The sequence below is a fragment of the Sarcophilus harrisii genome, chromosome 4 (genome assembly GCF_902635505.1).
Source record: "Sarcophilus harrisii chromosome 4, mSarHar1.11, whole genome shotgun sequence".
Taxonomy (NCBI): domain Eukaryota; kingdom Metazoa; phylum Chordata; class Mammalia; order Dasyuromorphia; family Dasyuridae; genus Sarcophilus; species Sarcophilus harrisii.
In genome coordinates, this window is record NC_045429.1 from 400,370,283 (window position 1) to 400,395,953 (window position 25,671).

The following is a 25,671-nucleotide window of genomic DNA, read 5'->3' on the forward strand; positions in this document are numbered from 1 at the left end:
TCATTAAGTTCCTCTGTGTGTGTCTCAGTTTGTATTTTATTTACTCTGTATTTTTTAATGGAATCTATTTCTTTCTGATGCATACTTTTGTCAATATAGAGAAATGTCAATAATTTATGTTTATTTTATATCTTCAATTCTGTCAAAATTATTGTTTAAATTAAAGTTGTTAGTTTTTTTAGTTGATTCTCTACGGTTCTCTAAGTAAATCATTCTATCTGCAGAGTGATAATTTTGTTTCTTCTTTGCCCATGTTTATTCTCTCAATTTCTTTTATCATTATAGTTAACATTTTTACTTCTACATGAAATAGTAATAATAATAATAATGGACATCATTGCTTTGTCTTTAATCTCACTAAAAAGGCCTCTTTACCCTTATGATAGTAATCCTAGTTTTTTTTAAGTAGATACGATTTATCATATCAAGAAAAGATCCATTTATTTCTATGCTTTCTAATACTTTTAACAGGATTGGTGATATAAGCTTTTGTGGCATCTTTTGATATAATTGTATTTATCTTATATTGTTTTTGTTATTATCATGGTCAACTTGACTTAACAATTTTCCTAATATTGAACCAACCCTAAATTGTAATCTTCAATCACTATTTTAATATCACCCAATATTGAACCAACTCTAAATATAAGATCAATCTGGTTTAGTGTATATAATTTTGTAGTATGTTACTGACATTTTATTTAAATTTTTTGCATCAATATCCACTAAATATATTGGTCCAGAGTCTTCTTTCTCTGTTTTTATTATCCTTGGTTTAGCTATCAAAATCATAAAAGTAGGATAAAAAGGATAAATGGAAAGAGAGATAGAGGAAGGAGAGTAATATAGACAGTATAGATATACATACACACATATATAGGGTCCTATTTTGGGAGTTGCATTTTTAAAAATAATATAAATGCCTAAAGGAGTTATAATATTTGAGGAATATAAATGCATATGTGGAAATGTCCATCCCTGCTTAAAAATAAAGGATTACTGAAAGAACAAATCAAAACACAAGCAACGTATCTCAAGTACAGTACCTGTGACAGTATCTCCTGGAAGGAATGTGGTTTGATTCAATGTGATTTTATGAACAGGATCTGATTGGGGAGGATAGCCATGTCCAGGAACCATTGTATGGCAAGCCTCCATTACTTTTCCATTTGCATAATTAGCCACAGGACTAATCAGCTGTAGAAGTATCCAAATACCAAGAGTAAATTCAGGAACCATCATCTTAAATAGGAAACAGAAAAAGAATTGCAATTTTAGATCTAGTAGGTTAGGTTTTGGTAGAAATAACATAGTTTAATATTGCAACAAAAAATGTCTTAAAACATCTGTTTTTACTCACAGTATAACAACTTTTTTTTACCTCCTTGCATCTAATTAGAAAGTAAACTGAATTTGCCATAATCAAAGTCTATTTCAAACCTAACTCCCTTACTCCTTCCCCTATGAACTTGGGAGATTTAAAAAATATATTTATTTCAAATAAGCTTTAGTACATCTCTTTCAGGGGTGGTCCCCTTGTTAAAATGCCAAACTTTCTAAATACCTTCCCTATTCCCTATTTAAATGAAGTTATTCATGTTGAAGTTGCATTTTGACCACTTGTTTAATAAACCTAAATACATTGGGTAAACTAACTTCTTTCATCTTCTTTAAACAAGCATCTTAGGCTTCCTTAGAAGCTTTGTTCAGGGGTCTCCTCCTAGTCCCATCATTATTAACTATTCTCTCCCTACTCAAATAGGATCACATTTATCTGTTTAAATGTTATCTATATCTACCCACCCACCCTGCCCTAATAGACTGTAAACCTTTTGCATCCCTAGTACCACACTTCCCACAGTTGCTGCTTAATGGATTGAATACTTTACATTAAGCAGTAATTCAGAATGTATTATAGAACTATATATTCTAGGGCAGCTAGGTAATGCAGACACAACATTTCCTAGCTGTGTGATCCTGGGCAAGTCACTTAACCCCAATTGCCTCAGCAAAACATATATATATATATGTTTTATTATATATATATAATATATTTATATATATGTTTTAAATTATAATATATAATATATATTATATATAATATGTGTTTTATAATATAATTTTAATATAATTAATATATAATTTAAATATAATTAATATATGATTTTTATAATATAATTTTATATTATAATATATAACATATATATTATATATAATATATATGTTTTATATAATATATATTATATATATATATAAAATAAAATCCTTCATTTTTAAAATATCTTGAGGATACTGGGATTTAAATGCTTGGCACAGTGGCTGGCAAACAGCAGGCATTTAATAAATGTATATTGACTAACTGACAGAACCAATAAATGGATTGGAATTATATGAGAAACAATAGGAAAACCAAAGATGGTTTAGAGTTTAATAGGAGAAAAAAAAAAGTATGGTTAATAAGATTCAGAAAGTAAGTAAATATGATTAATAAGTTTGGATACAGATTGTGAAAGACTTTAAATGACAAAAAGAAGAATTTATATTTGATATTAGAGGTAATGGGGAACTATTAGAATTTATTGGGTCAAGTAAAGCAAGGCATCTTTATCCGAAATTAGGGAGATGAGAAAAAGCAGTGATTTGAGTTATCACACCCTCCCATTTCTTCTCTTTGGTTAAAGAATTAGAGGGAAAAACAAAAGAGAACAAAAACAGGAAGGGTTAGGAAACATAGGTGGTTGCTACTCACACCTTTACTCTTTAAAAAGTTACCAAGTTGAACAATATGTGAATTATAGATAAACCAAAAAGTATTATGATGCAGTTGGAAAGGAGAAACAATTTTACAAATTTTGCAAAGTGTAAGTTCTGTATTGGAATAAAAAGGTGAAGAAAGGGGTGTAAGTATTTAAAAATGAAGTGTCTGAGAAAATAATGGGAAACTATAAAGGGTGAACCTTGTGCACTTATACAGAAGAACAAAGAATATGAAACTCAGGAGAAATGGATGAAAGGACAGAAGAACAATTTTAAACATGATGAGTTCAAGATCCTAAGTTTATCTCTTCACCTCCTGTATCAAAGGTAATAAGTTGTCTCATCTCCAATGGGGCAATAAATCGTGCAGCAAATTCTTGCCTATCAATATCAATTAAGAGCAAATGGGACTCACTTTGCAGAATAATTCAGTGAGGTGACAAAAAATTGGATTGGAAACTTGCAGTTCTTAGAGAATCTCCTGTAGGGAAAGCAAAAAAGATAAGACAAAGTAAAAATTTTAAAGAGCCACAATACTGAGAAAATGTTACTTCATGTACACTTCATGTTATCTGAAAACCTCTTATGTAATTAGAAATGTTTCTATGGTTTCAGTATCAGAAGTTATCTTCAAAGTATCAATTATTTATAAATCCCAGATATAGAATCCACAGCAAAATCCATTTCATCTACAGTACAAAAAAAGAAAGATAAAACCCATCTCCAATTTAAAAAAAAAAGTCAGTCTACATAGGACTACCAAAAAAGCAATAGATATAGTGTCAGGAGAGACCTGAATTCAAGTCCTACCTTTGATACTTAGTTAGCTGTATATATCCCACTTCACCCTCGCAAATCACAACCTCCAGATTCTCTTTCCTTCCCTTTAAAATAAGGATGAGCACCTACCTCATAGAACTGTTGTGAGGATCAAAAGAAATAATGAACAGCTTGTAAAGCTCTTTATAAATGCTAGCTTTTATTGTTATCATATGAATCATAATAAATTTATTATCATATGAATAGTTGTGTGGGAAACTTCCTCCGCTTCCGCTGACACAGATCACAGCTAATCAATCTATAACTATAAACTATAAAGTTTATAACTATAAAGTCCAAGGAAAGGGAGTCGGCTGAAAATACCGAAGTTTCAAGATACACAGTGAACCAAACTAAAATAAAAGGCATGCATATAAATCAGTAGAAAGCAGGTCAAGGTAATCAAGGGTTTTGTGTTAAGTGCCTAAAGAATCATAGAAGCAAAGAGATGGCACTTTAGGAAGCACATTTCAGGAACAGATGAAGGTATATGAAGGGACATTAATATATTAACTGAAGTTCCCAACTATGAATGCTTAATAATTAGCAATTCTTCAACAATTCTGTACATTGTTACTCAAAGCAATAGACAAAAATCTAAGATTACATCTATTTTTAAAAACCATCAAAATTTAATAGATAAGTCTTTCATTCAACCCTTACATTCAATCAAACACTAAGTATCTGAAATGACGGATCTTGAGTCTCTCCACTTCCAGTCACCTTAATCTGGTTCCTTTTTAGCTTACAACCCTATCTCAACAGCAACTTCCTAATGAATCTGCCTGTGATTTTAGCATCTTCTCTGAACCAGCCCACAAGGCCAAAACAAGTCCTGATTTCCTAAAATATCCATTTTCATAACAACATACTCTCACCCCAATTCCAAACCACTGGTGGCTCCCCACCCATATAGCTAACAGAACATGTATAAACTCTTCAATTTAGCATTCAAATCCCTCTTTAATCTTCTCTTACATTAGTATCCATATCTTAGAAAAATAGCCCAAAGCTGTAGCCTGGCGTAGTAGTAAGAACACAGAACATAGAATCATAATAAATTATATCCCAACTCTGAAATTTTCCAGATGTATAACCATTCTGAACCTTGGCTTCATTATCTATAAAATGGGGACAATAACACACTGCTCTACTTACTTTGTAAGGTTGTTTTGGAAAAAAAAAAAGAATTTTGTAAATCTTAAATGTGCTACATGAATATTAGTTATTATAAACAAAGTCTTTTTCTCTAGTCAGTTAATCAGCATCTTTCTGTAAGTCTCATCTCAACACAAACATTCCCATCTCTATGACTTGGCCCACATCCACCATACTTTCTACCTAAATGAATCCATCCTTCAAGTACAAGCTTTTCTGTTTTCTGTTACACCCTGTATAGATATCAGAAGGACAAAATGAAACAAGATGAGATGGCGTCTCCCCAACTAGACTGTAACTTCTCATGGGTGGGGACTATGTTCCTATCTTTTGTATCCAGAGTTTCTTAAGTCAAATTTGCAAAGAACAATAGCAAAAACGAATGACCAAAACAGTAATCAATAAGAAGCAACTGGTTCTGATGATAACATACCAGCCATGCCCAACAAATATCCAGAGGAAAACAACCAACTGATATCATCCAAGCATAATCCTAGACATGGAGTAAGCACTCTGATATTTACAGGCAACTAAAAGAGTTGGCATTTCTCAATACATGTGGCACATAATACACTGCCCTTATTGACAGAGGAATTTATGTTTATTGACAGATTGACAAGTAGTTTTTTTTTTCTTCTTCTATTGTTTACCAGGATCCTATAAAGTCATTTTTCAAGGGGAGGGGGAACATGAGACATGACTTACAAATTCATGAATCAATCAACAAGCACCTACTAAGTGCCAGGTATTGTCCTAAGAACTGGCAGTACAAAAAAAAGCAAAAACAATGCCAATCTTCATGAAGCTCATGTTCTCATAAGGGAGAAACATACAAATACTGGTATAGACAAAAAAAATTAATATTTAGTAAGGAAGATATATACTTATATAAGTATAGACAAACTACATTAAGCATTTTAGTGGGAAGCAGGATGAGGGACACTAGCAGCTTTGGGGAACCATGAATGGTATCTCACAGAAGCTGACACAGTTCAATTGAATCTGAGAAGAAAATAGTGATTTCAAGAGGCAAAAATAAATGAAAATTACATTCCACACAAGGGAGACAACTGGCAAAAAAAGATAGGAATTGAAGTGCTATATATGAGGAACAGTAAGTGGAACAATCTGGGTTACCCATAGAGAGTTATCAATCTGAAGGCAAGTGAGAGAATGAGAAGAACCAGAAAAAAAATTTCCTCTATTTAACTACAAAGTATGTTAAAAAAAAAAAAAAAAAAAAACTGTACCTACTGAATTGTTGGTAGAGTTGTGAAGTGATCCAATTATTCTGGAGAGTAATTTGGAACTATGCCCAAAGAGCTACAAAACTGTGTGTAGATCCAGTTTTCTGTTTCACTGGGTCTTTCTCCCAAAGAGATCATAAAAAAGATAAAAAGGACCCACATATGCAACAATGTTTGTAGCGGCCCTTTTTGTAGTGTCAAGGAACTGGAAATTGAGTGAATGTCCATCAGTTGGGAAATGGTCAAATAAATTTGGAATATGAATATAATGGAATGTTATTTTTTTATAAGAAACGATGAACAGCTTGAAAAGACTTAAATGAACCGATACTAAGTAAGCAGAACCAAAAAAACAGTACACTGTAACAAGATTATGTAATGATCATCTGTGATAGGCTTGGCTCTTTTCAACAGTGTGATGATTCAAGGCACTTCCAATAGACTTGTGATGGAAAAGAGAGGAGACTGAATGTGGATCAAAGCATAGTATTTTCAACTTTTTGTTGTAGTTTGCTTAATTTTTTTTCTTTCTCATGTTTTTTCCCTTTTGATCTGATTTTTCTTGCATAGCATGAAGGATATGGAAATATATTTGGAAGAATTGCACATGTTTAACCTATCCTGGATTGCTTACTGTTTTAGGGAGAGGTAGAGAGAGAGAAAAAAAAAAAATCTGAGACACAAGGTATTACAAAGATGAATGTTGAAAACTATCTTTGCATGAATTTTAAGAGGAAATACTATTAAAAAAAATTTTAAACTATCCACGTACAAAAGCTAATAGCCAGATTATTCTGGAAACATAAGCTGTCAAGAGAATCATCAAGGATCACCAGTTTAAACAGGAACAGATTAGTCTGTAGGGACTCCAAAATAAGAGAAATATCATCAATCCTCACATTTATATAGCACTTTAACAATTGCACAGTTTTTTATATACATTACCTCATTTGATCTCCACAATGACTCAGTGAGGTAAATATTATTATCCCAGATTTACAGATAGAAATTAATGCTTGTTGACTGTCTTAACTGAGATTCACAGTGGTTAATTGACTTGCCCAAAATTACAAAGCTAATTTGTATTTGAGGCAAAAGCCTATCCCAAGTATTATTGAATTCATGTCCAAAACTTTACTTACTAGGCAACAACAATAATAATGCAACAATAATCTTAGAAAACAAGGATCATAAGGTCATAGATTTAGAGCTGAAAATAAATTTAGGTGGCTATTGAGTCAAATTCCCTCATTTTTCAGAAGTGACATTAGATAATTTGAGCTCATTTGACTTGCTCAGTGTTACAGAGTGAATAACAGACGGAACTGAACTCAAGTTTTTCTAGTGCCAAGTTCAGCACTTTATCTACCAGGGATCCTGTGTACCAAGGGGTCCAAGGTCACATGGCCTCTAGAGAAGAAGGAATCCAAATAGTGTACAGGGAAATGAAATAGAGAAACAAAATTTATTAATAAGAATAAGCCTAAACATTTTAATTGATCTTAGGAATACTAACCAGGGCAGAAAAAATGGGTCAAAAGCTAGAAGCAGCTCCAAAGATACTAAAATAAAGGAGAATTTAATGAGTACTTACCAAGCATCACATACAAATACTGGCGCACAGTGTGGAAAATTCTCTAGGAGGTCAAAAGAGAGAAAATTTTTCTCTAAGTAGCAATTAATTAGGAGATAAGGACAAGTCTCTCCTAGTTCTATAACCGTTGCTTAAGATGAAGATAAATCAATAAGATGATGTGGCTGCCAAAAAAAGAAAGGTTAATTACATCTGCATAATTTTAGTAATGAATCCAGTTTGAGTCTTGAACAATGGAGGTTAAGATTCCATTGTATTGATTCTCAGTCATACATTTTAGGAGATATTTCTTTGACAAATTTGAGTCTATCCAGAGCAAGGTAATCCAAATGGTGAGAGAATATAAAATCATGTCATATCAGTTGAAGGAACTAGAGATATTTAGCCTGGAAAAGAGAAGATTTAAGAAGACATAATTGCTATCTTTAAAGTGGTGCAATGTGATACACATATTGTGGGTATTTAATAAATGATTGTTGAAAGTATAGCATTTGGTAGCTGTGTGAATTTGGTATAATACTTAATCTTATCGACATTTTTCTCATCTGTAAAATGAGGGAAATGTGCCAGAAGTCTTTGAAGTTACTTCCAACTGTGATTCAAAGGAGGATCAGGAAAGCAGGAAAAGCACAATAGTAATATTAGAGATTATAAATCTAAAAAGGAAAGTGACTAAGATACCAAAAGCCTGTCATTCACTAGGAACTAGGAACATTCCAAAGTTCTTGGAAACAATGAACCTGGAAAAAAATGAAGAAAAACTGCCCACAAGTTCAAAGGGAATAATTTCAAATTTAATTGGTCATATATTATACTGGATTATATGGAAGTTTATGGTTCCATTCCAAAGTCATTTTTTGTTAAAACCCTAGTCTCCTACACGAAATAGACTATTGGTTGGATCATCCACTGTCATCACGCCTCCTGGAACATCTAAAGTTAAGGTTACTTCCCCATATATACCCCTTTATCCACAAAGAACATAACTAAGCATATGTAATTTAAAGAAATTCAACAAATAATTATTAAGTACTTACTATGTATCAGACATTTTATTTTTTTCCCCTTGGTGAAACAGTTAGGATCAAGTGACTTGCCTAGGATCACATAGCTAGTAAGTATTAAATGTCTGAGTCCCAATTTTGAATTCAGATCCTCCTGACTTTGGGATCAGTTCTTTATCTACTGCACCATCTAATGCCCCAAGACATTCTACTGAATACAAAGTAGTAATGCATTTACTTAAATGATAATAATGGTATATAGGCTTGTCTCACAGGAATTAATTCTGAAGTAATCAATATCCCTCTCCAAGGAAAAAGAGGAAAATGTATAGAGGTCCATGCTGAAAAATAAATCTATGATCCTAAGATCACTATCCAGTGAAGTATAACTTTGAATGTAAACAATGTAAAGAAGTATGACAAAACACAAAGTAATTTAAAATTCTCTATTCTACGTAAGTACAAAAATTCCTGAAAAATTGATAAGAAGCAAAATAGAAACTAGGTAATGTATTATTCCCTGTCACAACAATGCAGCATGTTTTCTTTCCACCTTCCTTTCATTCATGTCTGAATTTTTGTGGTCTTATTTGGGATTTTCTTGGAAGAGATAATGGAGTCATTTGCCATTTTTTTTCTAGATCATTTTATACAAAAGGACACTGATGTAAATTAGGTTAAGTGACTTGAGATTTGGTATATCACCCAGCATAGTGTTTCATATATCCTTTCTGATAGATAATGTCAGCTATTCTGATGAGATGTTTGATTATAATTATCTTCCCTGAAAGTTAGATACTTAAAATCTTTATATTTAAGAAACATAAAATCTTCATGTTTCTACCTTATACAAAGTCAAAAATAACAAACTGTGCATACAAAATACTACAACTGTCCCCAAGTGGAGAGTTTAGTTTCATGTATTCTACTATAACTACAGACAGTAAGAAGCAAAGTGAGATTAGCCACAGATCACAATGGGCCTTGATGATGATGTGAAATTCACTGTAACATAAGAGCTTAAATTTTAAAATACTTATGTATGGGAGAACCAAGTAAGAAGAATCAATGCAAGTATAAAGATTTATACTTGGAGAGTAGCTAGCTGGTGGCACTGGATAGTGTTTTGGCTCTGGGGTCAGGAAGACCAGATTTCAAATGTGACCTCAGACACTTAACACTTACTAGTTCTGTGACTCCGGACTCGTCTCTTAACGCCAATTGCCTTTCAAAATAACAACAAAAAAAGATTTATATTTGGGTTCAAAAAATCATTTCATGAGTTCAGATAATAGAGACAGCTTTCCCTTTCCTTGGACCATTTCTTAGGGATATTATAAAGGGAATCTCAGTCAGGTACAGGATGGATTAAATAGCCTCTGATGTTGCTTACCACTGTTGAGATTCCATGAATATTTACTAACCAAAAGGCTGGCTATGATATTAAGAGAAAACAAAACTTGATTTTGAAGGGGAATGAAAATTAAACCAATAAGAGTTGCTCATATAAAAATATACTACAATACAGTAACTTATAATTCTTTGTTCAAAAGGTTGTCAGAGGCAGCCTAGGAAAAAAAAATAGTTCTCTAGCTAGAAATTACCTAGCTTTTCCATTTGGTATACCTAAGAACTTTGCAGATCATTACACTGCTTATATACAGTAACAAGTCTATAGATAGTTAAGAATATTTTTTTTTTAAACAAGGTGATGTTTTCTGTAATTATCAATAAGACTGCACTAATCACTGTCAGTTATGCATTCTTAAGTGCCTTTAAACAGAATCAAGGAAAAAGACTTGTTTATTTGATTTTTTGCAAATCTACTACCATTAGTGAAGTCCTACCATATTTCTGACAAAACTTTTATGTACTTATTGTACTAAAAGTACATCTTCTAACCATTATCATCATAGTCATAGTAATAACAATAATAACCATAATTAATATTTTATATAGTTCTTACTGTATGCCAGGCACTATGCTAATATTCTCATTTGATCCTCACAACAACCCTGAGAGGTAGATGCTATTGTTATTCCTCATTTTACAGATAAAGAAAATGAAACAAGCAACAGTTAGGTGAGGTGACTAAACTCAGTGTTGCTGTCTGAAGCTGGATTTAAATTCACTTCTTTTTACTCCTGGTCCAGTACTCTATACACTGTGCCATTGACACTCAAGGAATATTATAAGTGGTATGGTCAGGACACCTAAAGGGAAAGAAAAAATAGGGGATAGGAAGCAATCCTGGCAAGTAACCAGAGCAATCCAAAAAACTAAATAGCATCCCAAATAAAACCAAAACATCCCAAATTCATTCCAACTGGGGGGGGGGGGGGGGAAGGGAGTTATTCTTGAACTATTTTTAAAAATGGCTTTTTTGCCTAATGGGGAAAAAATTCAATCTACCAGCAGCCTTCCCAAATCAGAAAGTACTCTAGGAAACACTGATTTAATATGACTAATAATTTAGAGCTTAGAACATCCAGGATTCTAATAATATTCTCTGTGCACTTAAACTTGTTGTCCTAAAATTTTGACTTATTCTGCAAGAGACAATTTGATTATGCAAGCACTAACATGCCTGAAATGTGGGTAATTGTATTACATCAAAGGAGTTTAAAAATCTAATATGAATAAAATTTTGTGGATGCTAAGCCAAGTACCTGCACACCTTTTATCTGAGTACTGAATCAAAAGCCTTGTATCTTTGTTATGTATTAATTAAGCCTTTTTGAACTATGTAGGATGGGTATACGTGCAGGTAAACATGCTTGAAGAAGTTAACTCTGAATATTTATCTAATAAGGTGGTCAAGGGGAATTTTTATTACTATATAGAGCATAAGCTACTAGTTACCACCCTTTAATCTTTTTTTTTTTACCACCCTTTAATCTTTTTTTTTCCCAGTATCTTCTTTTTTTTTTTTTTTTAATTTAAATAGCCTTTTTTACAGGTTATATGCATGGGTAACTTTACAGCGTTAACAATTGCCAAACCTCTTGTTCCAATTTTTCACCTCTTACCCCCCACCCCACCCCCTCCCCTAGATGGCAGGATGACCAGTAGATGTTAAATATATTAAAATATAAATTAGATACACAATAAGTATACATGACCAAAACGTTATTTTGCTGTATAAAAAGAATCAGACTCTGAAATATTGTACAATTAGCTTGTGAAGGAAATCAAAAATGCAGGTGGGCATAAATATAGGGATTGGGAATTCAATGTAATCACCCTTTAATCTTAAAATCAAAATCAGGTCACTAAGTGTCTAAGCAAAGATTCTAAAGGAACCACAAAAAAGAAAAAAGTATGCTCCCTGAACTTTTGGTCAACTTCTGGAGCACCCCTCATTCTCCTAGCTATTGCCAACAGAGATAAATAACAGCGATGGCACCTCATCTTTCCATCCATGTAATCTTGAAGGATACATTCAATATACCATTGGTAAAGCTTTGAATTGTTCCAGCCATTAAGGAAAGAAATTTGAATTATGCTTGAAAATGACAAATTTTCATATCTTTGCCTTATATTTTTCAGAAAAAAATTGAAGCCATTTGCCATGGACTCCCCTTTTCTCCATTTCATTATCACTCAGGTTCCCTCTGCTACTTTTTCCTATTTCATTCTTATTTTACATGATGAAGTGGACTACTAATTTCCTTGTCTTCCTTTAAATTCCAATTAAAATTCCATCTTTTACAGGAAGGCTTCCCTAACGCCTCTTAACTCCAGTGCTTTGCCTCTTTGGATTATTTCCTATTTATCCTGTTATTTAGCTTGTTTTGAATATATTTGTGCATGTTGTCTCTGCCAACACTACCTGGCACATAATAGGTGCTTAATAAATGTCTATTGATGAATGAATATCTTTTGACCCAGTGATCTTGAAGAAGGGACCCGAAACTTTAAAACTTCTTGAAGGAGAACATCTTCAACTCTGCCTTAGTGAGGGACCCCGCCTGAGAGAAACAAGATAAACAGCTTCATTCTGTTATCTAGGTGAGGTTGTTTCTGTCCAGAGCAAAAAGAATTCCAACCCTATTCAATTAAAGTCATTCAATTCTATTCAAATTCAACTGTAGCTGAAATCTAGCTTGTAGCCAAAGCTCCCATTATAAAAGAGCCAATCTAAAATCCTCTCTTTGCAGAGGTTCTCGACGGCCAGCTATGCCATGCTTGCTATGCCAAGGAGGTCTCTGCCCATTGGATAATATTCTTTTCCAGTGTTGCCCTCTCTTTATCCTCACCGTCTCCCTAACCAGACTGTATGCCTCTCTGTCAGGATTTCTAACCTTACTTTCCAATCCTTATAATAAACTTCTTTTATCAATCTAGGTTTTCAGGTTTGTAAATTCCTTTACAAAGGATCCCTGTGCCACCAGAAGGGGGTTACCCAAAACTCCTGGCCCTTGAGCCAAATCCCAAGGGGATGCAGGGAAGCCAAACCTCTCCATTTGGTTCCCTGAAAAGGGAACCCCAAAACCTAAATCTCATCAATCTCACTGCTAGTCTTCTTCGCCAAGGAGATAAGTGATCAAAGGAAGGATCCATATATGTTAAAATATTAATAGCAAAAAATTGAAAACAAAGTAAATGTTCCTTTTTTAATAATAACCATCCAAATTACAGTACATTAATACAATGGAAGAAACTTTGAATATGATGAATACAAAGAAACATAAATAGGAAAATATATATATATATACGATTATAATATTGGAAAAAAAACAACAAAACAATAAAAAGGAATAATAAGGGGGAAAAATTAAACATAATGACCAAGTATGGCCCCCTTTCTGAATACTGCATCTAATGTCAGACTTGTCTGATATGTTGATTAATCTTGCAGAACTGTTTTTATTTTTTCTTTTTTATTCTAAAAGATGGATCACTAGGAAGGAGACATAGAGGGATATATCAGGAGATGAAGAGAATGTAAAAATTAAATATAACAAAATTTAAAAGATCTAAAAGTTTTTAATTAGAGATTCAGCAGCCATTGATACTTGTGACCAACTGAATAGACTCCAGGAAATTCAAAACCCTTGGAAAGGGTAGGGAAAAAACAAGGTAGAGAGAGCAAGTGCCTTCTATGGGGTATGTCACCTAATTTTAAATTATATATTTATTATATATGAACTTTTTTTTTTTGAGTATGTACTCCAACCTATATTCAGTTCCCTTTTTGACTTTAGGGTTACTTTTTGCTGTTGTTGCTCAAAAAAAAATTATAAAGTTTTTTCCCATTTAAACAGCTACATCTTACAAAAAGAAAACAATATGGTTGAAGTTCTATTTTTTCTCGAATTAATCTATGTTACCATTTAATAAATAAGTGTTACTTTATTTTTGGACAGATGGTAAGATTCCTATACATTCAAAATCCCATGGCTTTGCTTTTTTGACTTTGCCTCTCATATGTAGAAGCTTTCACATAATGGTTTGATCCAGGTAAAATAAAATTTCTATATCATCAAACGAAAACAAGTCAGACTAACTTATTTGTAACTTTTATTATATAGTGAGTTTCCCACAGTTAAGACATAGAGATTTACCTACATTATATAATTAGTTTCAAAATGTTCATCTTTTGATGACATAAAAACTATTTGTTTATTAATGGAAATGTTAACATTCAAAAAATTTTACTGATTATTTAAAAAATAGCAACAGTATTAAATGGAAATGAACATGAATCACAAAAGCAACATTTTATGTTAATAGGGACAGAGAATAAACCTATGATGTCAGGGGGATGGTGAAAGCCTAAGTAAGGAAATTCACTCTATCCCTCTACCAATATAAGTCAGTACATGATCTGCAATGTATTCTTACAGAGTTGCCTAGAACACTGTGAGGATAAGAATTGCACAAGGTCCCAAAGCCAATATATATATATTTAAAGGCATAACCAAAATCTAGGTCTTTTTAGTTTTAAAGTCAGTTCTCTCTCTATTGTACCACATTGCCTTTCTCTTGCGCTAATATAATGATCCATATTTCAAAATGTATCCAAATATTATTTGGATATTAAGTTGCTATTCTTGAAGTTTAAGAAAGCAATGTATGTATATATATATATATGTATGTATGTATATATTTAAATATCTATTTTGTATATTTCTTCAACAAAGGTTTCAATAATAATAATAGCTAATATATATGTATGCATAGATAGGTATTTAAGGTTATATATATATACACATAGGGAAATGATAGTCCCACTGTACTCTGTCCTCATCAAATCTCTTCTAGAATATTGCCATTATTTGAAGCACCATGATTCTAGAAGATAGAGAATGCCCTGAGCAGAGAAATGGTGGCTTACATAAGTAGGAGACTAACACTATATCATTTCTCTGTTACCTCCTTTCTTTCTCTTTTGGGGAATCACATACTTCATGCTGCTGGCCTTGTTTTTCTGTCTTTCAAAATCAGAGCTCTGTTAATTATATTTATATATTTTTTTCTCATAAGTACAAATTTATTTTCCTCCTTTGTTTATTTAAATTCTTGCTCAGTTACAAGAAAATCTCTCACTTTATTCCATCTACAAAGCTCTAAAATAATCCTAACCAGAATTTATATATATTTTATGGAGAACTCAGACAGGCAAGCACTCACAAGGTGACAGGCAAAGGCACTCTCAAGTTTTCTTTTAAGAAGTTTAGAATTGATTGTATGACATGGGAGCCACTGGCACAGAACTGACCAGCATGGGGGGAGGGGACCCTCATCAGAGAGGGTATTGTGTTCTATGACTTTGTAGAACCAAAGTATCCTGGAAAAGTCATTTAAGGTCTGTTTGCCTTAATCTACTAGAAAAGGAAATGGCATATCACCTCAAAGGTTTTTTGTTGTTTTGTTTTGTTTTTTGCTGAGGCAATTGGGGTTAAGTGACTTGCCCAGGGTCACACAGCTAGGCAATGTTAAATGTCAGACAAATTTGAACTCAGGTCCTCCTGACTTCAGGGCTGGTGCTCTATCTACTGCACCACTGAGCTGCCCTACACCCCAGAATCTTTGCCAAAAAAAAATGGATATTATGGCTCACAGGATCATGAAGAGTCAGACATTTACAAGGATAAGATGTTGTTCACTCACATCTGACTGACATATGACTGAATAACATCTTATCCTTGTAAATTTGACTTTTTTGTACCCAAGTGTAAGATTTTACTTAAACAAGATTTTATGTTTACTGCTAACAAATTACATTTTATTAGATTCAGCCCAATGCTCTAATCTTTCAAGATCTTTTTGGATTCTGTCATCCAGCTTTGTGCTACTTATGTCTTTAACCTACAATACAGGGCCAAGCATGGATTCCTAAAATACCCCACTGGAGACCCATTGTCACAGTTAGAAGGAACAAACCAGGGATACAGAGATAGTATAGGGAATACAAAAAAGGAAGAGCTTGCATGAACAGTTTTAAAGTTTTAGTGGAAGCTGCTGGTAGGGAAAAAAAAAAAGGCATAATGATATTAGCAGAGAGAATACAGACCCAGGAATCCCCCCCCCCCAAAAAAAATCATTAATATATCAAGTTTTGTAATGTGCTTTCCTCAAAATATCCCTTTGATGTTGAAAATGCAAATATTATTCTCTCAATTTTAGAAATAGACATACTGAGAATCAAAGAGTTTAAATGACTTGACCAAAGGTGATACAAATTAATGTAAGGGTCAGAATTTGGACCCAGGTCCCTTGGCTTCAAATTAATAATATTGATAATGATGATGATAATAACTAATATTTATATCGCATTTAAAGATTTCAAAATGCTTTACTTACACTATCTCATTTGATTTCTAATAACAATCCTAAGAGTCAGGTACTATTATTATTCCTAGTTTGTAGGTGTGGAAAACGAGGCCCAGAGAAGTTAATGATTAACTCAGTATCACTTTGGTCTTCTTGACTCCTAGTCCAACACTTTATTGATCAAACACCAATGTTCTTTCTACTATAAGAACTCTACAGATCTGTTTCTAACTTCAGCTCCCCAGTTTTCCATTATCTTCAAAAGCTATTTTCCTAAGTTAGCCTTAAATGCTTTGAAAAATAGTAGGGACAAGGATCATTCCCAATTACATTAAAATGATAGCTAGATTAAGAATTTATAAATTAATAATGAGACTAAGGTACTTTTAAAATGTCAATATCTTTACGAAATAATATTCAAATAAATTATGAATCCTTCAAAAGGTAAAAGGCTATGAATTCTACAACAGATGATAGATTCATAAGAAGGAAAGGAGGGAGGAAGGAAAAAAAGAAGAAAGGGAGGAGGAAGGAGAAAGGTAATAAAGAAAAGGAGAGAGACTCAAAGTTTCTAATAAAATGCTTTCTCAACTTGCCCACTCAGCAATTTATGATTTCAGTATTTTTAAAGGAAATGATTGTTTTTAGGTTCACTTCATTGGTCTGTCTTCCTAAAATAATAAGGATATTTGAAACAAGGCTGTCTTTAGTCACCCAGCCAATCAACTAACAAGTCTTAAACTGTTGTAACCTCCTGCTATGTTTTTAGCAAAGTATAAGCCATCACTCTGAGCACAAAAAGTAGATCGCCCACTTGGGGATCCAATATGAAACAATAATGAATAATACAAGATACTATATAGTTAATAACCCTCCAAAAATAAATAAAAAGTGCTACAGATATTCAGAGAAGAGAGATCAATAAGTGCTCAAGCAGAGTAGGTTTTGTGTAGCAACTAGAACTTGAACTGGGCCTTATGAATTAGGATAGGCAGAAAAGAAGGTTGAAGAAATTTGAATGTATGGAGGGGAGAGGAAAAGGAATAAGATTTGTTCCTGATGCAGTGAGAATACTGAGCTAACTACAACAAAAGTGCATAGTGTAAACATAAATTTTTAAACAAAATTTCAGTAAATCTGCTACCCATATAAGAGATCATAAAAACCCACATCTGGGTAATTTGTGCAGTTTGCAAATTTTTCGGTTATGAGTGTTAATTATCAAAGCACATTCATCTTGGTGCAAAGAATCTTTTTTATTTATTTTTAATTTATGAAATGAAACATGCATTTCTATAACATAGCAGAATTTTTTTTAAAAGATGATTGCACATGACACTGCAAATTTTTATGAAAAAGTTGCTATTCCTTTTAAATAAACAATAAAGTTATCATATAATTTTTTTCCTTTTTTCTTTTCTTTCTCCTATGTATGTATGTATATATGTATGTATGTACATAGATATAGATATAGATAAACATACTTCTATTTATCAGTTCTTTCGCTGGATACAGAGTATCCAGAGTATTTTCCTTTGTAGCAAATTTGGGAGTTAATAATAGTGAAAATGACTATCACTCAATGTTATTCTAAAAACAACATTGCTGTGACTGAATATAACATTATCTTGGTTTTGCTTGATTTTGCTCTTCAGAATAGAATGCAAACCTATCCATGTTTTTCTAAAATCAAAGAGTTCATTATTTCTTATAGCACAATAGTATTCCACCACAATCATGTGCCATAACTGATTCAACCATTCCCCAATTGATGGGCATCCTCACAATTTGTGGTTCCTTGCTACCATAAAGAGAACTGCTATAAAATTTTAGAATATACAGGTTCTTTTCCTTTTTCCCTAATCATCTTGAGAAATAGCTTTGACTGAGTCAAAGGGGATAAACATTTAGTAACTCTGGGCTGAAAAGAATCTTAAGCTATATATATATCTACCAGAAATAACAGGTGCCTGGTACAGTGGGAAAAGCACTGAACTCCAAAAAAAAAGCATTAAGAACGATTCATATTCATATAACACTTTATAAAGTACTTCAAGAAATCTGTGTTCAAATACCAGCTCTGACATGTAACAGCTGCGTGATCATGAGCAAATTACTCAACATCTCTCTGAGACTGGGTTTCCTCATCTAGAAAACAAGGATAATATATTGGTAGACCTACATGACAGAGTTGTTGTGAGAATAAAATCAGATAAGTAGCAAAATGTTTTGCAAACCTTAAAGTACTATATAAATGTTATATTACTAATAAAAAGGCATAAAACATACCATCTGACTCAGCATTATTATAAGAAAAATTCTTTATAATGCAATATAATCATAGGAGGCAAAAAAAAGATTGCTTGCAGTGCCTTATAGTTGGCATATAATATACATGTATATTATATATAATAGAAGTTTTTTTTTTTTTAATTGAACTGATAAGTGTCAAGTATGCATTCCATTAAAGGGGATAAATCATATAACCTCATTTTTCCTCTAGTAGTCAGATAAGTGTGCTTCTCCTTCCTTCATGCAAAAACAATCAAAATTTAACGTTTAGGTTCTTTTTCATTTTGAAAATAAATCCTGGATCTGAAACCAATTCATTTTAAACCAAATATCTCTGATACTCTCCAAAAACAAAATCAAATTGGAGAAGGGTCTTCAAGAAATGAAGTTGAATTGTACACAGTAACAGCAAGATTATGTGAAGATCAACTATGACAGACTTAGCTCTTCTCAACAATACATTATTGATCCAGGATAATTCCAATAGACTTGAGGTGGAAAATACCATCTGCACCAAAAAGAGAATTATAGGGATTGAATGCAGATTGAAGCACACTATTTTCATCTTTTTTTGCCTGCTTTTTCTTTTTTGTGGTTTTTCCCTTTTATTCTCATTTTTTTTTCACAACATGATTAATATGAAAACATATTTAAAATGATTGAACATATATAACCTATATTAAATTACTTGCTCACTTGGAAGTACGGGTGGTAAAGGAGGGAGGAAGGAAAAAATGGAAATCAAAATCTTATAAAAATGAATGCTGAAAACTATCTTTTGTAAGTAAAATGGAATGGAAAAATAAAATACTATTAAATAAAAAAAAACTTTTAAAAAGAAAGAAAAAGAAATGAAGTTGAGTTCTTCAAAGACAGGCAACAAATTTATAAACTGAATATTCACCCTTTCAACATACCAAAAACCTGAGACAATAGATTACAGAATAAGAAATTAAGGTAGTAAGAATAATTTTTGAGACACTACAACTTTTCTGCAACTTCAGAAGGAAATAAATTTGATGAGCAAAGCATTTATGTCTTAGTCAAGTCATTGATAAAATGTTACGCAGTACAGGACCAAACACAGATCCCTGAATATTGCTTAAAAAAAAAAAATTACAAAGTTTGGGATTAAAATTTCTGTCTAAAAGCCTCTTGGTATTTAAAAAGCCAATTAAAACCTGAATCAATTCCCATGCAGTAGTGCCATCCAATTTTGTAATTAAAGCTGTATTCCCAGTGGTTTCAAAATTTTAATAGTTAAACCCAGAAATTGTTTGCTCAAACAAAATTAAAACTTTTCATTATTAGACTAAGAAAACTCTCTTCTCCTTATTGCCACACTTTTCTCCCTATTAATGCATATTACTCAGTGTCATGGGACAACTCAATAATTCCCTGCCCTTCAAAGCATGCATCACCACAATACAAGTATAAGAAAATCATTCAAAAATAAATAAATAAAATAAAACACAAAACATTTGCTCTCTCCTGCCAATCTTCTACTCTCCAATTAAACATTCACTTTCGAGATTCTTCCTGATGAACCTCATAGTAATTAGACTTTTGTATAAGACTGCAAATGCTTTGTCCGGCATGATAGTTGACAGAGAACACGTAAAGACACACTTACCTTGAGAAGACGGAAAGTGCACCCTAACCAGCTTCCTGGTTTCCTTACAACTTGTATCACATTACAATTGTTGGGTGGAGCTAACTTACTCAGTAATCAACTGGGAACATTCCCAAGCTAAGCTGTAAAACTCAACTAGCAAGGCAACTTCTAGTCTTAAAACCACATTGCTGGAAATAGGACTTTAGACAAAGGACACTTTTGTAATAAATTCTGCTTTTAAAAAAAGTATTTTATCTAGAAAATACTAACAATTTTTTTTACCTGAAAAACAATTTGCTAATATATAGTGATAATGATTTCTCATGTATATGATTATATACAGTTATGTCTTTTTTCACAACTTATTTCACTTAAGGTTTACAATAATCTTGTGAGGTGGGTAATACAATATTATCATGCCCATTTTCAGATAAGGAAAGTGGGGCCTCTGGGATTATGCAGTTAGTTAATGATAATGGTGTTATAGGTGAATCCAGGTTTTCCTGACTCCAAGCCAAGCTTTTTGGCCATTACCCAGACTATTTCTCTACCTGGAAAATAGAAAAGTCCATAAGAATCAATAAAGGAATCAGTTTATAGAAACATGACTCTATCTAGACAATAGTCATTGAGCAATTTCTCAAATCTATAGGTAAGATAATACAGTCACATTTCAGATATTCAAAAATAAGGGGGGAGAGAAAGAGAGACAGAGAAAGACAGAAAGAGACTGGCAAAGAGACAGAGAGATACGGATAAAATGTAGCAGACTGCTAAGGGAATTGAGTCAACATTCACCTTAAAAAAGTACTATCAAACTCTGAGGTATCATTTTATACCTATCCAATTGACACAGATGACAGGAAAAGATAATGATAAATGTTGGAGGCTATATGGGAAAACTGGGACACTAATGCATTGTTGATGAAATTGTGAAATGATACAAATATTCTGGAGAGCAATTTGGAACTATGCCCAAAGGGCTATAAAACTGTGCATACCTTTTGATTCAGCAGTCTCACTACTAGGTCTGTATCCCAAAGAGATCCAGAGGTGCAAAAATGTTTGTAGCAGCTCTTTTTGTACTGGCAAGGAATTGAAAATTGACTGGATGTCCATCAGTTGGGGAATGACTGAATAAATTAAGGTATATGAATGTAATGGAATATTATTGTTGTATAAGAAATGATGAGGCTGATGTCAGAAAAGTCTAGAAAGATTTAGATAAACTGATACTGAGTGAAGTGAGCAGAACCAGAAGAAATAAAGTAATATCAAGATTATATGATGATCAACTATGACAAGATCTAGCTCTTCTCAGCAATTAATTATATTATTATTATTATTATTATATAATTAATTAAGATGATTCCAATAGACTGGGGGTGAAAAATGCCATCTGCACCAGAGGGACAACTATGGAAACTGAATATGGATCAAAACATACAATTTTGACCCTTTTATGTTTGTTTGCTTTTTTCTTTCTCATGATTTTTCCCCTTTTGTTCTAATTTTTCTTGTATAACCTGACAAATATGGAAACATATTTAAAATGATTATACCTGTTTAACCTATTTCATATTGCTTGCTGTCTTGGGGAGGGGTGAGTTAAGAGAGGATGGCAGAAAAATTTTGTAACACAAAATCTTACAAAAATGAATGTTGAAAACTATCTTTACTTGTATTTGAAAAAATAAAATACTATTGAGAAAAAAACAAAAGAAAGAAAAATAGTAAGGATAAAAGTGAACCAGAAAATAGAAACTAGACATACCATTTTATTTTATATACATAAATTTATTTTATCTGTAAGTTTATATTTGTGGATGAGATCCTTTTGCAAATTGAAGAAGAAAAACAATGATTCCCAAAGAAGTATTTTCTATAGCCCACCTCAACCTACTGACTAATTAATCACATATGCAGACTATGAAATACAAACCCTGACTTTTTGGTCTTGGAAGAGCTGCAATGACTATCGTTTAAAAATAAATATTAATTTTTGTTGTTGTTCAGTCATTTCAGTCACATCTGACTGTGACATCATTTGAGGTTTTCTTAGCAAAGATAGTGGAGTATTTTGCCATTTTCTTCTCCAGCCTATTTTACAGATGAGGAAATTGAGGCAGACCAGCATTAAGTGACTTTCCCCGAGGTCATATAACTAGTAAGTTTCAGAGGCAGATTTGAACTCAAGTCTTTATTACTCCAGGTCTGTCTATCCACTTTGCCACCTAGATCCCAGAGCACTCCTTAATTGTTGGGGAAAAGATCTGTATCAATAGGAAGGAGAGTAAAGAAACATAATGATGTTGTTACCCTTTAACTTCTCTTTCAGGGCTATTTCTAAAAAGAAAAAAGAGACTTTAGCCTGGAGACAACCCCTTCTGTTTCCCCCATTCCTAGGAGCTGCTCTCTGATAGCTTCTTTTAAATTAAGTCAGCTATCTTTGTCTCGCTTAAACTGAATTTTCAGATGGTGAGAGATCTCAGCTGTTTCTCTTTTCAATCTGACTCTTTCTTGCAGTTTTTCTCATTAAAATCCTATAGCACCATACCAAAATTGATGAGAAAAATTGACTAGCTACTTGGTACTAGGTTATCTACACACTGCTACCACTAGCAATTAATACTATTACTAATAAAGTAATAGTGGTTGTTATACTAATAGTAATAATAACTTTTTATAACTGCAAAGATCTGCAAAGAATTTTACATATATTTATTTTATTTTTAGCACAACAGCTATTATTCCTATTTTACAGATGAGGAAACTGAGGGTGAGAGAGGTTTGTATCTTACCCAAGGGTACACAACTAGTGAAAGACTGAGTCAGGACCTACCCACTAAGCCAAAATGCCTCTACAATAAGAGTCACGGAACCTATTTTTTTACAAAAACTTTCATCTAGGAGATGGAAACCTGAATTCTAGTTGCATCTCTGCCTCTAATTAGCTATGTGCCCATGGGCTTCTCATTCAGACTCTGAGCCTCAGTTTTCTCATCTATAATATAAGGAAGTAAACTAGGATGAAAAAAACACTAGACTTTGAATCAGAGGTTTTGGCCTTGAATCACTGCTCCTAGTAAGGAGCTACTCATGTTATCTTGGGAAAAAAGCCCTTTTTCTCTCTGAAGCCATTTCCTCTTTTGTAAAATAGGCTTGAACAAGAATGACATTATGGTGTCCTTCAGCTCTAAATCTTTGATTCCATGAGTAGATGACCTATAAGATCTTTCTTGCTTTAACATTCTATACATATAATACAAAGAGATCCTGATTACTGCAAATAATGAATTCTCTGGATGTGGTTACATGTATTTTAATTTGCACTATTTGAAGTTATAATTATGTAGAATATGAACATTGGCTCTAACTTATTGGAAATAAGCAATGTGAAATTTAATAATATAACTACTTCAAGGAATACATGGATCCCAACTATATAGTATAGTATTGCTGGGAAGGGCTTTAAAAATCATCTGCTCAACTGATTTCAGAAAAGCCCAGAAAGACTCATATGAACCAATGCTGAGTGAAGTGAGGAGAACATTGTATAAAATAACAGGAAGATTAGCTCTTCTTAGCAATACATTGATCTAAGACAATTCCAATATACTTGGCATGAAAAATTCCATCTGCCTCCAGAGGGACAACTATGGAGACTGAATGTGGATTAAAGCATACAATTTTCACCTTTTTTTTTTTTTTTTTTTTTGCTTTTTCTTTCTCATGTTTTTTTTTTCCTTTTGTTCTTTTTTCTTTCATAACATGACAAATATATTTAAAATGATTATACATGTATAACCAATATCAGATTACTTGCTGAACTGTGGAAGGGTGAGGTAAGAGGGAGGGAGAAAAAAAATGGAATTCAAAATCTTACAAAAATAAATGTTGAAAACTATCTTTACATGTAATTAGAAAAATAAAATTATTGAGGAAAAATAAGAAATCATCTGCTTATAGTATCAGAGATATGTGAGTATATGACATATACTTAAAACTGCCCAAGAAAACATGTCCATTGGGAAAGCGACAGCTTGATATAGTAGACAGAAAAAGCACTTATTCATGAGTCTGAGAAAATAGGTTCAGATTCCACTTCAACACTTCTTACCTCTATGATTTAGATGAATTACTTAACCTCTTTCTCTGGTCTCAGTTCTCACACATGTAAAATGGGGAAGGTAGACTAGATGATCTCTGATTTTCCTTCTAGCCACAGATCTTTGAGTTTGTAATTTTTTTAACAATCCATATGAGTAAGTTTACTAGCAATGAGGCAGACTTCTGTAATAAATACAGGGCACAACTTGGATCAATCGATCAACATTTATTAAGCAACTACTTACTATATAATCAGGAAGATTCGCATTAAAGTCCTGTTCTTGGCCCATACTAACTTGATCATCATGAAAAACTTGCTCAGTCTCTACTTGCTCCCAGGCAACTCTCTAAAGTAGGGATTCTTAACCTGAGATTCATGAAGATTTTTTAAAAAATATTTTGATAACTGTATTTTAATATATTGATTTCTTTTATGATCCTATATATTTTATGCATTTAAAAATATGAGTCCAAGAAAAGGTCCATACATTTCACTAGACTTCCCAAAGGGTCCATGACACAATAATGGTAAAGACCTTTTTTTCCTAAGACTTTGTTATAGAGAAATCTGATGGTTTATATTGGTAGAGGCTCCCAGAGCCTCATAATTGTGGACTCATACTAAAAGGAAAAAAACACTATCAAAATCCTACTTTGGGTGGTTTACATCTGTTCTTTGAAGTTAGAGATGTTTTGTTATTATCTTTGCACCTGATATGTGCTTTTTGAATTGAATCTCGCCAGTTATTTCCAAGATCCTCTGATCTTATAGAATATCCATTCATTCATCAGTAAGGAGCTCTAATTAAATCACATCTCAAATTCTATGCTCACCTCTGGTTCTCACACTAAGAAGAAAATTGCAAGCTAAAGTGGAACTGAAGAAAGAGAAGGAGAGTGAGGAGACTTGAAACCATCCCATGTGAGAATCAATCAGAGGGAGTAGAGATGTTTAGCTGGGAAAAGAGAAAATGGAAGAAACAGGATCCCCTTCAATTATCTAAAGGAATTTCATTTGGAATGTTTAACAAGTTCATTTAAGGTTTGTGAAGCATTTCACACATTGTATTTGAGCCAAATTTATTAGATAGATGTTATAAATATTAATATTCCCATTTTATAGAAAAGGAAACTAAAACAGGGCTAGGTGAAATGAGGGAGGAGGGCAATAAATGATTTATCCATGATCACTAATTACTGTCAGAGGCAAGATTTAAGCCTTGTATCTCTGACTCCAAGTCAAGGATTCTATGTACCACACCAAAATGCTTTTAAAGAATGACTTTTTTTATCTTC

At 32.7% G+C, this 25,671-nt stretch overlaps 1 protein-coding gene across 3 annotated transcripts in view; it reads right to left on the bottom strand.

Annotated features, from left to right (window-relative positions):
• Window positions 1-25,671, bottom strand: part of FRRS1 (ferric chelate reductase 1) — a 118,245-nt gene that overhangs the window by 43,584 nt on the left and 48,990 nt on the right. The window contains exons 1-3 of one of the 3 annotated variants that reach the window (XM_031967136.1): window positions 20,284-20,329; window positions 3,173-3,238; window positions 1,047-1,242 (exon numbers count right to left, since the gene is read on the bottom strand). In XM_031967136.1, the coding sequence (XP_031822996.1) occupies window positions 1,047-1,242 (196 nt within the window). In that variant the 5' untranslated portion in view covers window positions 3,173-3,238; window positions 20,284-20,329. Of the gene's footprint in view, window positions 1-1,046; window positions 1,243-3,172; window positions 3,239-7,575; window positions 7,837-20,283; window positions 20,330-25,671 lie in introns of those variants that run through there. The other 2 variants (XM_031967138.1, XM_031967137.1) reach the window with 2 other exon arrangements.